At 44.2% G+C, this 16,334-nt stretch overlaps 1 protein-coding gene across 2 annotated transcripts in view; it reads left to right on the top strand.

Moving 5' to 3' along the window:
- The window catches only part of CCDC183 (coiled-coil domain containing 183), a 211,951-nt gene that overhangs the window by 187,003 nt on the left and 8,614 nt on the right, over positions 1-16,334 (top strand). Inside the window, exon 15 of one of the 2 annotated variants that reach the window (XM_029614014.1) lies at positions 9,729-9,850. The exons of the other annotated variant lie outside the window; for it this stretch is intronic. Within the exon in view, the coding sequence (XP_029469874.1) occupies positions 9,729-9,841 (113 nt within the window). The 3' untranslated portion in view covers positions 9,842-9,850. Of the gene's footprint in view, positions 1-9,728; positions 9,851-16,334 lie in introns of those variants that run through there. 2 annotated transcript variants of the gene reach the window in all.

The following is a 16,334-nucleotide window of genomic DNA, read 5'->3' as shown; positions in this document are numbered from 1 at the left end:
CTCAGGTCAAGACATGAGTCGCACCCATGGTGAGGTGTGTGTGCGGGAATGGGCGTCACAGGAGCCGAGATGGGTGGAACTAGGAACACAGGACTATAACGAAGTCTCCGGCTAAGACTAGGAACTTGGAACTCATGAGGAGGACGACGTGGAGTTTGGGTCTCACGAGGAGGACGATGTGGAGCTTGGGTCTCACAAAGAGTGTGTCGTGGAGCTGAAGGCTTGGAACTTGGAACGTGGAGATGAAGACTTGAGACGAGGAAGGCGAGTGCCACAGGTGCCCTACACAGCACATGGGGCTGGTCGTGGACGACACTGCAGACTCGTGAGAGAACATGGACACAGACAGGAATGAGCAAGACCCTCAGGTGCCCTACACAGCACGTGGAGCTGGTCGCAGACCACACTGTCCCCTATGCACCCTACACAGCCGGATGGCTGGTCACGGACCACGAGGAGATCAGGGCGAGCTTAGGAAGTCTCATAGCACAGGGTAGTGGAAACCCCTAGGATCCTCCGGAGTCAGAACTGGAACAGGCAAAAGCTTGAAGCTAGCAGGCTCAAAGTAAAAACAGGGGGATCTCCGGAGGCATGGGTCCCACCGGACCTGGAGCATTAGGATCGGGACAACATCAAAGGGAGACAGGACCCTCACAGGCATCTTGGAACTAGGAACTTCTAGGTTCATCTAAAAACATCTTGGAACATCTATGATCATGGGACATCTTGGAACCAGGAACTTGGAACTAGGAATATCTTGGAACAGACTGCAGGGCTGGAACATGGAACTTCTTGGAATGGACAACAGGATCCAGACTTCAGGAACAAACTTCAGGATCCAGGATCCAGACTACAGGAACAAACATCAGGATCCAGGATCCAGACTACAGGAACATGCATCAGGATCCAGACTACAGGAACAAGCATCAGGATCCGGAGCCAGGAACAAGCATCAGGACCTGGAGTCAGGAACAAGCATCAGGATTCGGAGTCAGGAATCAGCATCAGGAACAGGTACCAGATGAAGAAACGTCTTCAGGAGCATCTGAGCTGATGCAAAGACAAAGCTGGAATGAAGCAGGACCCTCTTATAGGGCTGAAGAGGCAACTCCCTGGGAGGAGCTGCTAAGAGGACCACACCTCTCTATCCCTACAAGAAGGGAAGAGAGCCGCGGGCCTGCCCCCTAGGAGGAGCAGAAACAGGAAGGTCAGGACCCTGGACAGCGGCATCCCTGCTGCTATGCAGGGAGAAGACAGAGCAGGAGAAGCGGGCCTCCGGGCAGGCCCCAATGATGTTGGCAGCCTCCTGCCGCGTGAAGGAGGAGGAGAAGCGGCTCCAGCCGCGAAGGACAGCCCGAGGATGTGGCCTCTAGGCCACAGCACCAAATGGCGGCGTCGGTGGCCTTCCAGGCCGCATGGGAAGGCCCGGCATGACTCCTGCCATGCCGGCAAGATGGCGGCCAAGCCGCAAGGTCCCGGCGTCAGCGGATCCTGCCGCGGGCAGGGAAGCAGGCAAGACCCTGGCTTGAAGTGCGGCCTCTGGCCACGAGGAGTAGCGTCTTCAGCAGGCCAAGCCACGAAGGTAAGGCCCTGTCCGCTTTAAGCGCGGGCAGGGGCGTAACACCAGCTTAGCCCTTAGATGCTTGGTTAGGTTATGGCACCTAGTTGTCAGGTCTATTTTTCAGATCTGCTATAAGTTCTATGGATGTGGGTTTATTTGCTCCGAATATAGTGGACTGTTGTTGGATGGGTGATATGCAAACTGCTGTAATTTTCTTCTTGGCTTTTTGTATTCAGATTATTTCTTGTTTTCCATCTTTATTTCTTTAACAAGTATATTTTTGGGTGTTATTTTTATAAATATAAATAAAGAGTTAAATAAGAACCCAGCAACTTGTCTCCTAAGTTGGGTTTAGGAGCACAAGTTTCCCTTTTTACACATGAAGTGGATTTTGCAGAATGTTTTGGCTTTGCATCTAATAAGCTTACAAACACACACACACACGTTTACACTTGTGAAATTTTATGCAAAATCACAATTCAAATTCATGCAGAGCAGCTCATTAACTATGTTTGCAGTGGTGTAGTTATTTTTGTGAGGTTTTCCATAGGAAACTTCTATAAGTATGTTTTTTTTTTACAGGGCTTATTTACATGGAAGTCCTATTAGAAAACTTATCCATGGAAAATTGCAACTTCTGTACAAAATTTGGAGCTCTTTAGTAGGGATGTGCAGAGCAAAAGTTTATGTTCATAAGTCCATAAGTCGAAAGGGGGTCCCATTTGCGGTCAATATGGACATATGGAGAATTCCATAAGTTGAGTCTATGTCCATATGTGCAAATAAAAATTTAAACCCCTCACCCTCCTTAATCCCCCCCCCCCCCCAAGACTTACCAAAACTCCCTGGTGGTCCAGCGGGGTCAGGACGCCATTTCTGACCTCCTTTGCAAGGAGCACGTGACGTCGGCGTCACGTCGGAGTGACGCGGCGTCACGTGATTCCCCGCGGGTTCGCTCCGGGACCCTCGTTCGACCCAAAAGGAACTTTTGGCCAGCTTGGGGGGGCCTCCTGACACCCCCAAGCTGGCCAAAAGTTCCTTTTGGGTCGAACGAGGGTCCCGGAGCGAACCCGCTGGGAATCACGTGACGTTGGCGTCATGTCGGAGTGACGCGGCGTCACGTGATTCCCCGCGCGATCGCTCCGGGACCCTCGTTGCACCCAAAAGGAACTTTTGGCCAGCTTGGGGGGGTCAGGAGGCCCCCCCAAGCTGGCCAAAAGTTCCTTTTGGGTCGAACGAGGGTCCCGGAGCGAACCCGCGGGGAATCACGTGACGCCGCGTCACTCCGACGTGGCGCCGACGTCACGTGCTCCTCGCAAAGGAGTTCAGAAATGGCAGAAATGGCGTCCTGACTTCTCGCTGGACCACCAGGGAGTTGTGGTAAGTCTTTGGGGGGGGATTAAGGAAGGTGAGGGGTTTAAATTTTTATTTTGGATCAACAATCGCGATTTCCAACGTATTCAACATAGCTATGTTGAATAAGTTGGAAATCCGATCGTTTTCGCCTCATCACTTTTTTAAGTTAAAAAAAAAAATAAGTAGCGTTTTACATTTAAGTTCAAAACGAATGCACACCCCTACTCTTTAGTACATCAAAGGATTTCTAGTTAAAATTCCCCAGTTCTGTTTGTAGTACTAGGTTGTAGAACCCTCACATACCCCATAACATCTGTGATAAGGGGGAATGCATTTCTATAATGATACTATGGTAGAAAACCTAAGACAAATCACATAAAGTTCCAGCACTAGATAGCTTACTGTCTAAGAGCCCGGTGAAATAAGATATAGGTTAAAGTTTCTTAATACACAGATTAAAAACTGTGGTCAGTATTCAAAACTGGCTGGTCAAGTAACTTTGCTGGTTAGAACGTATCCAGTTAATGTATATTTGCTGGTTAGAACGTATCCAGTTAATGTATATTCAGCAGCACAGCTATGCTGCTAAATATATGTGTATAACTGAGCACTTAGCCGTATAAGTTTAGCAAGCTAAGTTTAGACCTGCTCTGTGGCACATTTAGCTTAGCTATACAACTTATGTGGCTATGTTCGAATATCAGCAGTTAGCCGCGTAAGTTCTATGGCTAACTCGCTCTGTCCCAAACCACCCACTTCATATGCGGCTAACGTTTTAGCTGTATAAGGGACTTATACAGCTAAAACGCAGCTAAAAAGCAGCGGCCACTGATGTGGGTACATATTCAGAGGCCACTACTTAGCCACATAAGTCCTGCTTATCTGGCCAAATAGTGCTGAATGTGCTTTGAATATTGGGGCCTTGATGCAATAAGCTAATGGTAAACTAACTGGAGAATGTAGACACAAACTGGAGTTAAAGAGTGCACTCAGTAAACTTTAACTCAGAGGAGCAGGAGAGTCTCTCAAACATGATTTATGTGCACAAGAATCATGTGTTGTGCATATAAAAGCATGATTTATGCTCATATGCATGTATAAAATATGATTTATGTGCACAAAAAATATATTCAGCGCAGAAAATCCTTCTTTGTACACATCATATTTATGCGCACAAAGCATGTTTTCTGCAAATAAATCCAGATTAGAGGTCCTGGTACCAGAACAGACATTAGTGCTGGAAACTTTACTCCATTTTTGACAGGAGTAAACGGCCGAATTTTAAATCAGCCACGTGCGCAAATATAGTCACTTATGCATGTGACTGTATCCTGCGCGCACCGCATGCATTTTCAAAATGACCCAGCCACGCATGTAACAATACATGTATAATTGCCTGGCCCTAAAAGGGGGGGGGGGGCTTGGGGGGTGTGCTCTGGATGGGGACGGGCAGGACGGAGGCCGGCTGGGACAGCAGCCATTAGCTGTTGTTCTGGGCCAGCGGCAACAAACTACTTCTGCTCCAGGGGAGCAGTAAGGAATGAAACAAAAAAATTGTTAGTTTTTGGGACAGGTTAAGGGGGGTGGGGAGGAGAGGGGAAGAGGGAAAGAGGGAGGGGGTTTAGGTAGGGGGTTAGAGAAGTTCCCTCCCAGTCCGCTCCTTTTTAAAGTCCAGCGTGCATGTGTGCTCAGCCCACGGATTTTATAACATGTGCGTGCCGGCATGTGCATATTACAAAATCGGCACATCCAAGTGTGCTTACTGGGAACCGCGTGCACATGGATGCGTGTGCGCACCTTTTAAAATCTACCCCAAAATTTCCAGAGCAAAAAAACAAAACAAAACAATGAATTAAGCACGCTTATCTTTCTGCAAGGGAGAGGAGGGGTGGGTGGTAGTAGTTAATGTCTTCATTAGCATGGAATTTCCATGCAAGGGCACCAAGCAGAATGAAGTTCTACATTTATTTATTTATTTATTTATTTATTTATTTATTTATTTATTTATTTAAGACTTTTTATATACTGTCTTTAGCAAATTAGATTTGAACAAAAACGGTTTACAATAATGAGCAAAATAATAAATACTATTCTTTCATAAAGTGAAAGTAAAAATAAAAATAAAATAAAAATAATAAAAAGTATGAATAAAAATTACATAGTAACTTATCACTATCAATATTACTAAATATCTTTATCCTAAAAGATATTAAAATAAAATAAAATAAACTTTAAATTTAACACATTTATGCACATTTTTGTGCAGAAAACTCCTTGAATTAGGAGTAAAATTTGCGCACAAAAAATGTGTGTGACAACTGTGGATAAAGCTCCGTACTTTGCTGAGTGCATCTTATTACATTGGGCCCTTTGTTTTAAGCAAGAAAAAGTTAAATGACTTACTTAAGCTCACACGGTCATTACTGGAAGTGGGAATGGATTTTGGCATGCCAGGTGTTACAATATTTAACTTTTACCAGTCAACTACACTGCCAGCCATGTTAGGAGGGACTGTTTATTAGGGATGTGAATCGTTTTTGAACGATTAAAATTATCGTCAGATAATTTTAAAATCATCCTAAATCGTTAGATACGCGATACAATACAAATGCCCCTGATTTATCGTCAGGGGCATTTGTATTGTATCGTTAAATAGGGCACGGGAATTATTTGGGGGAGGGTGGGAAAACCGGCACACCAAAACAACCCCTAAACCCACCCCGACCTTTTAAAACCAATTCCTTACACTCCCCCACCCTCCCGAACCCCCCCCAAAATGTTAAATTACCTGGTGGTCCGGGGGGGGGGGGGTCCCGGCGCGATCTCCCACTCTCGGGCCATCGGAGCCATTTTGGCTGGCACTAATTAAAATGGCGCCGATGGCCCGATAAAATAAAAAACCCACCCGACCCTTTAAATCGACCCCCCCCCCCCTTAGCCTCCTCCACCCTCCCGACCCTTTTTTTTAGGGAGGCCCGCGCCGCTAAAAAAAAACAACCCACCCGACCCTTTAAATCGACCCCACCCTCCCGACCCCCCCCGAAACCTTTTAAAATTTGCCTGGTGGTCCGGGGGGGCCTCGGGGAGAGATCCGGGGGGCCTCGGGGAGAGGAGAGATCCAGGGGGGCCTCAGGGACAGATTTCCCGTTCCCAGGCATCACTTGTCCTAAAAAAAAAATGGCGCCGATGCCCCTTTGCCCTTACAATGTGACAGGGTATCCGTGCCATTGGCTGGCCCCTGTCACATGGTAGGAGCACTGGATGGCCGGCGCCATCTTTACTCATTAGCCCCGTAGCTAAGGTGTGTGCATGCATGGCTGCGTATACTTTGTCATGTGACTGCGCCTCCCACACCTCAGCCGATTCATAATCTGACCTGGGCAGAAATGAGAGCCCCTTCCACCAATCCTTCTTGTGTGCCTATTCAAATCTCGCAGGGTTTGCATTTCCTGTATGTTGATCTCGTGATAGGGCCAGCAAATGAGGAGGAGTGGCAGCACTGGCTCCTCTCTCCTCTCCTAATATGGCAGTGGCAGCAAATCAGAGGCCCCAGTGCAGCTGCCAACAGATACCATGCTGCCACTGGCTGAAGAAAGGAGAGCCAAGGGCGGAATTTGGGGGGCATTGTCAAATCAAGAAGAGAAAGAGGACCCAGCAACAGCCAGCAAACCCCATACTGCTGGCAGCTGAAGAGGGAGGAAGGCCTCTCCTTTACCAGCGGACCCCATCCCGCTTGTAGCTGAAGAGAGAGGGCCTTACAGTGTGTGTGTGAGAGAGAGGGAGCCTGCCTGCATATATGTGTGTGTGTGAGAGAGAGAGGGAGGCTGTCTGTGCATTTGTGAGAGTGAGGGGGACTGCCTACAAGTGTGTGTATGTGTGTTCTGTGAGAGGGAAGAAAATGTTGTTCTCCCGCACCCCACCAATATACGATAAGCTCAGAGTGACTGAAAATCAAAAGTTCCCAGGTATGGAGAGCAGGGAATTTTTCAGCCGTTATTAGTTTTAATTATTGAGGCTTTTATGTGTGTATTTTGAAATATTTTATTACTGTTTGGAAAAATGGTAAACATTTTTATGAATTCTTAGTTATTGATTATTATTCTATTCATCAGCAGTTTGGAAATATTTATTCTTTGTGTTAGTGCGGTTTTACTTTTATGATTGATCTTATATATTTCTTGATTTTATTTTTTGTTTTAAAAATGGTGGTATTTATGTTTTTCCACAGTTACACTGCATACAGAATCTGGCTTGCTTTAGTTTCTAGATCTGTATTTTTGCATGCACATTTCTATTTATACTTTATAGTCTCTTTATTCTGTATTTGGTGAAGCTTTGACTGTGTTCTGCATGTCCAACCGAGGTGAGGTATTCTGTTAGCATGTAATTTCTGTGTAAGGATCTATAACAGCCTGGCTTGTTCTGTTTTCCTAATAAGAGCTCTATTGATGATTTAGGGCCCAGTGCAATATTTGCACTGTTGCTTTTTCATAGGTAGGATTGTTACTGTTTGACTACTGGCAGTTAGTGCTGTTTTGGTATAGGTGGTTTACTATATTTTAATTGTAATTCCATTTACTCATGTCTTTCTGAGGGCCAGACCAACACCTAACACATGTTACAACCTAATGCCATATAGGTTTCAAGTGTCTTTTGCAGACTTTTCTAGTTGACACCATAGCAGTACATGTATTTCTGTACAACAAAATGGTGCAGGCTACGGTGCCATTTTTACATATTGATAGAGGTGCTTGGGGTTTGTTCCTTTTTCATGTAAGCATTTTGGACCCACGGATGGGGTAAGATAGGTTTAGGGGGTGTGTCAATTTTGAAAGTTTGGATTGCTGCAGGGAACAGGACTTTTTTTTTTTAGGTAAGGAGGGGGTCATGGAAAAGTGTGTGAGACTAAAAGATGTGAGAAAAGCTTAAGAACAGTGAAAAGAAATGCTAATGAAGAGATAAGAGATGGAAGCTGAGAAGACAGAGATGGATAGAATGAAGGCAAAAGGCAGAACTTGGGCCCTTGGTGGTGGGCCAGAGGCAGCAGCAAGTAGTAGTGGCACAACATAGAATCACTTGTCACCCCTCCTACCACTCATGCAAAAGTTATGTGCTCAATGATAAGGTACATCTGCACACAGCCTGGAAAAAATTAGAGGGAATATCGCTGGCAAGTCTGTGGAATAAAACTTAAACATATGTAGTAAGAAAACCAAACAGTATACTATATAAGTAATTACCACTAAGAAAAAAAACACTTCCAATAGTAGTCAAACTGAGTTTGGTAAAAAATAGAATGAGCTAGGGAAGAAAGTGAAGGATGGTATAGCATGAGATGTAATAGTGTGTCCCTGTGGTGGTATGCCTGGGAGGAGCCCTATAATCCCAGAAGCATCTGCCAGGGGTTCTTTTTCTCAGCTGCCTCAGAGTTTTACAACCCATACACTGTGAGCCAGCTCATATATAATATCTTCTAGTACAGCTCAGAACATGGTAGAACAACTATGTAGGGAATGTTTATTTACTCTTTCAAACAGTTCTAGAATGAGAAGATACTCCAATTAAAATAAGTAGTAGCTTAAATGGGTCTCACTTCAAAAGAGAAATGCATTAGATGTCAAGTGAATAGAGGCATAGTAGTATATATATCTTTATTAGGTATTAAACTGTATCCCTTTTAGAAAGAAATGTTATCTGTAATCCAGAGTTGCTATATTTGATAGTGGGCTATTATTGATGGGTTCCTCTAAATTTAAGTTTCTGCAGTTTAAGGAATTTATGACATTTGTATATACAGCTATTTTACTAGCATTTTGAAGCTTTGGCTTCAAGCAGAATTATCTCCCATTTTGTTATGTATCAATCATTGTCAGAACGGATCAATTGGAGTGTTTAAATATTTTCTATTGCCATCTTGTCATAGCCAAGGACTATCTTCAAGCATGGCAGAATTTATAAAACCTCCTGTCATTATCAATTAAAGACCATTAAAGATTTTAGGGCACTGGTTTCCAAACCTGTTCTGGAGGCCACCCAGACAGTTAGGTTTTCAGAATATCCACAGTGAATATGCATGAAATGAATTTGCATGCACTGCTGCCATAGCAAGCAAACTTTATCCTCTGCATATTCATTGTGGATATCCTGAAAACCTGATTGGTTGGGGGTTCCCCAGGAAAAGTTTGGGAACCTCTGTTGTATGGTATTCTACTCAATGGGTTTCAGTCCTTGGAAGCCATAAGTGTTTTGTGTGATTGAATGGATGTATTGTATCTGTGTTAATGCTTCGGCATGGGTCTACCTTCTGTGTTAAAAAGATGGATACTATGATTTGACTTGACTATATCATTTGGTCCTTTACTAGTTTTTGTATATTTATGCATCCTTCTAAATAATCAAAAAAATAAGTGATAGCAGATTTAAAACATATTTTATTATATTTTTTTCAGTCAATTCACAATTAAGCAATGGAATTTGTTGTTGGAAAATATGGTTAAGGCCAGTAGTATAGCTGGATTTAAAAAAAGGTTTGGACAAGTTCTGGAGGACAACTGTTAACCAGGCAAGCTTGGGGTATACAACGTTTTACTGCCAGTAGCTTTGAGCAAATAGGCAATGGATCCCCTCCATTAGGATCTGCTGGGTAATTCCAAGCGGCCCAGATTGGCCATGGTCAGAGACAGTGTGGCATTTCTTATATTAGGTGTGGTCCTCACCCTCCTATGGCTAGGACAGGTATGGATCCTCCCTCCCTTCTCTGCGTTGCCTTACCAAAAACACTTTGCTCACTCTTTTGCTTTCTCTGTGCCAGACCTATTTGAATATGAAACCCAAGACACAGAAAGCATCACCACCAGGGATGACATTAAAAGACAAAGCCAAATGATTGTTGAAAGCAGCACTAAAGAGAAGGGCCAGAAGTAGCCAATGCTCCTGCAGACATAGATAAAGGGGGGGGGGAGGGGGGTCCAGAAATGATACTTCAAATACTTACAGAATGATTTTCCAAGATGCAATAAAAAAACAATCTTAAGTGTTGGTGTCCGGTTTCTTTCACCTACACAACCTTAGAAAACTACACAAATGAGAGGCTGTGTTATGAAATGCTTCGTTTCACATTTTTCGCAGTGGCTTGAAAGTTATAGTACTGTTAAGCTACTGTATTTACTGTGTGTATAGTATATAATATATTCTTTTATACATACAGGTTATTTGGAAATAATTTACATATACAGTAACTACTTAGTATGCAATATATATATTTATTTATTATTTGAATTTTTTTATATACCGATATTCCTATAAAGAATATAGATCACACCGGTTTACAAAAGAACTGAACTTTCGCTATGAGGCGATACATTAAACAATGAAAATAGCCATTGAACATTTGAAACAAATGGAATCAAGGCACAGCAGCAAACCGAGAACAAAAATAAATAAAATGTGATTCACAAATCGAACATTGTTTAAGATTGGAAAGTGTTCTTAAAGGGCTGTGAGGAAAAAGATCAATAAGTCCACTAGACGTAGGTCATAGGACTAGCGTTCATGTTTTTAGATCTGCATCAAGGAGAACCAGGGTTTTCAGGGAAAGATTGATTAAACAGCCAAGTTTTTAAGTCCTTCTTGAAGGTGAGGAGACACTGTTCTTGACGAAGGTCAGGAGGAAGAGTGTTCCAAAGTGTTGGCCCAGATGTAGATAATGCTCTTTTGCTTAGAGAAGATTTAGAAGGGGGAACTTGCAGAGAGCCTTTGTAAGCTCTTCTAATAGGTCTTTCAGAGGATTGAGCACGGAGTTGATGGCACAGATTTAGAGGGGCAGTGTTATGAATGTGTTTATGTATCATCATTAGTACTTTGAATGAAATCCTAGCTTTGATAGGTAACCTGCAGTATAGGGGAGATATGATCTCTTTTGTTTGAATTGGTAAGTAGTCATAACTATACTGGAGTTACTATCTGTTAAATGTATTATATATGTATAGATGCAAACACTACACTATATACTGTAGATGCTACTTATAAAAAGCTCATAAATACTTCAGTACTTACTGTAGTATACACACACACTATAGGTACTGTATATAGTAATAGCTTGTAAAATGATCTATTTGGATGTGTGATTTAATATAGTGGTTTTTAGCCTTTTCCACCTGAGACTCGTTTTGAGCTGTAATACTTAGCACTATCATAATTTATTTATATTCTGCTTTTCTGGCACTTCAAAACAGATTACATTCAGATAATCTAGGTATGCAGCAAGGAGTTTCACGCTCACAAAATGAGCGTTCAAAATGTGCAGTCAGCTCAGCGCCCTTGTATGGAAATTCCATGCTAATGAGGACATTAAGTATGTCCTCCCAATGCAGAGATGCACTGGCTGAACACATATTTTTTTAACGCGGGAAACTTTACATCTGGTGGAGTAATGTTTCCAGTGTTGCTGACAATGGACAGATAGTTGGATAAATGGCAGTGGCTTACCACAGCCAGATCGCCAGATAAACCCGGACATATCTGCAGGGCCGGCGGAAGCACTAGGCGAGCTAGGCCTGGGCCTAGGGCACCAACCATTGGGGGCCGTGAGCCATGTGGGGCTGCGAGCGGCAGCGCCAAAGAGGAGTGGAGAATCAGCAATTTCCACTCCTCTTTGCCGCCGTAGTGCCACCGCTCGCGGCCCCACATGGCTCGCGCCCCCTAATGGGGGTGGCGGCACAACCCGGGGGGGCGGGGGGGGGGGGGCACTCCACTTTGCTGCCACTCATGGCCCCACATAGCTTATGCTCCTTAATGGGGGTGGTGGCGGCAAGAGGGGAGGGTGCAAGGCAGAAGGTGCCTAGGGCACCTACTCCCCTTGCAGCGGGCCCTGCTAATCTGGCTGGCCTGAGAGAAAACCACCAATTTCAATAGCAACTCCCCTCACCTCCTCCCCTCCCGAGTTAAAATGCGAGTTCAACTTGTGCTGAGCACACACTTAACTCATCAAATGCACATTTTAACTCCTGATGCATTAGCATATCATTGGCTTGCTACATCGGGAGTTAAAAACCTTTTAAATCTGTGCGTTAAGAAACTGTGCGATGGATTTCAGTGTACGGTTTTAATGCAGATTATTCAGTTTATACTTGAGGCAATGGAAGTAAAATAACTTCAAGTTCCAGCTCAATAAGTATTTTTTCCATAATTTTTAATACCAGAAATGAGATGCTGCCATGTGTCTCCAATAAGTCACCTACTTGTGATTGGCAGTTAGTTCACCCTGGCACAGGTGGTGATTTCTTTTCTGCTGTACCCAGGAGCAAGTCCAGCCCATAGATTCTGAAATTCCTAGGTTAATGGTTAGAATAAGGAACCAGATGATTAGAAAATTGAAACTATGCTGTCTCTGCTCGAGTTCTATATGTCTCGGTATACCAAGGGAGGTCAATAACACTGTATTTTTTTATGCTATTGTAATCTCCTCTTAACAATGGTTTGGTAAAGAGTGGAATTTTAAGACTTTGTAAAGGGGCATGAGCATGGCCAGGGTTAAGTATAACCTATGCAAAGGGGCGAGACCAGGGCCAGGTGTGAACTCTCTCTCATACATATATACATAACAAACCTGAACACGTTCTTCACACTCTTAACATGCTCGATGAACACTGGTAGGAAGATGGCTGGGAGTTGGGAGAAGGCAGATAGAGAGAAAGCAAAATTGCTTAACTTGTAATAGGTGTTATCCCAGGACAGCAGGATGTAGTCCTCACATATGGGTGATGTCACTGACGGAGCCCTATCACGGAAAACTTTCTGTCAAAGTTTCTAGAAACATTTGACTGGCATCCTGAGCCCACTGAGCATGCCCAGCATGCCATGATCCCTCGAGCCACAGGGGTTTCCCTTCAGTCTCGTTTGTAGCAATAAGCTTTAGCCAAAAATAAAATAATAAAACATACCGGACCCAACTCTGCAGGGTGGCGGGTGGGTTTCGTGAGGACTACATCCTGCTATCCTGGAATAACACCTATTACAAGGTAAGCAATTTTGCTTTATCCCAAGACAAGCAGGATGCTAGTCCTCACATATGGGTGATTAGCAAGCTACAGGCTGAGTCATCCATGCGTTGGACCAACAGCGTACAATTTGTGCAACGGGCACAACAACTGGTGCACTGTTGGAAAAGATGAGGCAGCCTGAAATCACAGCAGGTTGGATGTGGAAGGAGTTGGCACTATACTGGAAACAAGTTCTTTAAGACAGACTGTCCATAGGCTGATTCCTGTCTTCCTTCCTTGTCCAGGCAGTAGTGAGCTGCAAAGGTATGAAGAGAACTACATGTTGCGGCTTTACATATAATAATATAAATCCTGTGAAATGTATGAGTGGGGAAGCCCAAAGTGACCTCATATATTGTGCCCGAAGGCTACAAGCTTATACAAGCTTTCAGTGGCAAGGGCCTTTTTTAATCATTGGTCACTGTGAGCTATTTTTTGGGAATGCTTCCGTATCTGAAGCTGTACCATCTGTATGCACTTATTCTTGAGACCGCTTCCGTGCCTGAAGCTGTACCGTCTAAGTGTACTTATCTGCAGTGCTCTCCAGTCCAATTTTCACGTTAGAGAGCTAAAGTATGGTGCGGCTGGGTGGGTAAATCCGACGTTGTACCGACACTCAGTGTTTCGGAGAGAGCCTCCTTCTTCAGGGGGTCGGATGCGAATCCTGCCGGCCCAATAGCTGTAGGTAGTATAAGTACAGTAAAATGAAAAGTGCATGAAAAGTCCCACTGATGTTATCTAAAACATGGCGATTCAATGAAGAAACACTTACATGCAAGAGAAACACTCTTATCTGGCTGCGCGTTTAGCGTCTCAGCATGGCTCTACAAAGAAACAATGTTAAACGAAGGATGAAAAAAGGGAACCCAATATTGAGAAACTCATACCAAACTCTACCTGGCCCGCATAAACAACTGACTTCCGCGATGCTGGTAAGCAGTCTGTTGCCTTGCCATGAGTTGTCTGTCAGCAGCGGAGTTTGAATGAAGACTCTGAAATTTAAAGGTTACACAGGCCCGCCAAAATAGTGGATGTGTCCTTAATTGGACTACATCTACATCATCAATGACGCCATCTTGGATTGCAAACTATCCAAAAAAGTATATGAGCATTATCAATCGTCATCTTGAATATTTCTGATTCGGGAAACGACTCAAAGTTGATCCAAATAGGGATATCTACGTCATCAGACGCCATCTTGGATATATTGGCCTGGACGGAGGAAAATTCTCATGCTGTGGAAAGTATATCGCAATAAAAAATTTAAAATTTAAAATTTAAATATCGCTGTTGGTAAAATGGTAAAGTGGAAAGAAAGAAATTGCCGTGGGTGTTGCTAATGTATAAGAAAAAGGCAAATCGTGAGGGAATCAAATAAGGGTATACCACTCAATTTTTTCATTGAGACCTTGGGGTTCCACGGATTGTAGATGGTGAATCCACTGATTTTCCTTCAAGTTTAAAGCCGATAGTCTGTCACCACCCCGCCATGATTGAGTGACCTGATCTATAATGAGCACTGAAATTGCTCGAAAGTATGTTGATATGTGGCACAGTGCTGCACCACAGGGGCTTTCAAGTCCAGATTTTTAATCCGTTCAGCTATTGGCACTGAACGATAGTGTGCTACTGAGGTTGACATTGCTCTTACTGAGTGCACCTTTACTCGCCCTTGGAGAGGGAGGCCTGCTTTTTCATAGCATAACGCTATACAATCTGCAAGCCAATTAGAAAGAGTTTGTTTGCCCACTGCTTTTCCTGGTTTGTTTTTATCAAAAGAAACAAAGAGCTGGGTGGATTTCCTATGTAGAGGCCAATTCGGGGCTATGAGTATCATGGACCCTTCGTCCTGTTGCAGCTTCACTAAAGTCTTGGTTATTAGCGGTATCGGGGGATACGCGTATAGAAGGCCTGAATTCCAATGGCAAGCAAAGGCATCCCTGGGTAATTGGCTTCTCTGCTTGTGCAGGGAGCAAATGTTGAAGGTCCAAGAAAACAAACTGCAAGTTGATCCAATACTGCAGTAGCGACCAAAAGAAAAGAGGATCAATAAACACCAGGATTTCTTTATTGAGCACTGAAAGTGATAAAAGCTCGACTCAGGCCGAGTTTCGCTCTATGAGCTGCTTCAGGGGCTAACAAATAAAACATATATAGAAACATATAAATACAAGTAAAGTGTTCTCTGGTGAGTTTTCAAAATCCCGAAGCCGGGCCTGTTTGCGGTGGGGGTTGAGCTCTAGGTGCTCTTGGTTGTCGGGTCTGTGATCTTTGTGCTGGCCTTGATGACCTTCCACGGGCAGCAGTAGGATAGTATCTCTGTGGTCTATAATATGGCCTTTTTGAATCCTTCCTTGGAAGTCTACGTGTGGATGGTTGGGATTCTGGTGGAACAGAGGAAAGTTGACTTAATGTTTCCGAATGTTCCTTCAGTTGAGAGACTGCTTCACGTACCTTATCTCCAAAAAGATTATCTCCTGCACAAGGTAGATCAGCAAGCTTCTCTTGCACCGCTGGTCTCAGGTCGGAGGCCTTGAGCCAGGCCCATCTGCGAGCACTAATGCCTGTGGCAGACATCCTAGATGAAGTTTCAAAGCTGTCATAAGCTGCTCTAACTTCATGTTTCCCAGCTTCCAGGCCCTTATGAATGATGTTGTTAAAGGAATCTTGAAATTGTTGGGGAAGAGATTCTGATAACTTCTGAAGTTGTTTCCACAGATTACGCTGATATTGCGTCATATAGAGTTGGTAGGACGCAATTCTGGACACTAACATGGAATCCTGGAACATTTTCCTGCCGATGGTGTCCAAAAACCTGTGATCTTTTCCAGGAGGATTTGATGAATGAGGTTTAATCCTTTTAGACCTCTTTTGAGCTGACTCTACTACTACCGATTGGTGAGGTAGTTGTGTTTTCTGAAAGCCAGGAATATGCTGGACTAGATAGGTAGCATCAGTATGATGTCACTCTGGTCGACAGCACTGTGAGCTAGCTCCGGGCCCCCCCCCCCCCCCCCCGATTCGCCCGCCATCCCTCCCTTAAAATTATAAAAAACATTTTTTTCTCGGCTGGATGTAGTGCAGGACGAAAGGGCTGCTATTTCGCCGCAGTTTGGCGAAAAAACGAGCATCCAGAGACCCGCAGTGAGCCCAAGATTGGTGCGGCCTACCTGGCTCCCCTGGTGAGTTTGCTCCGGAGCACCTCTGTTCAAATCGGCCGCCATCCTCCCTCAGTCTGTTTTTCTTTTGCCTGTCTGGCGCTTGGTGGTGATAGAGGACGTGTGGGGCTGTCGATTCGCTGCGGCTGGGGACCAAAATGAGCGCTCTGCGACCTGATATGCGCCAAAGATCGGCGCGGACTCCCCAGAAGAAAAGGC

The sequence above is a fragment of the Rhinatrema bivittatum genome, chromosome 8 (assembly GCF_901001135.1).
Source record: "Rhinatrema bivittatum chromosome 8, aRhiBiv1.1, whole genome shotgun sequence".
Classification (NCBI taxonomy): Eukaryota; Metazoa; Chordata; class Amphibia; order Gymnophiona; family Rhinatrematidae; genus Rhinatrema; species Rhinatrema bivittatum.
This window is presented reverse-complemented; position numbering and strand designations above follow the sequence as displayed.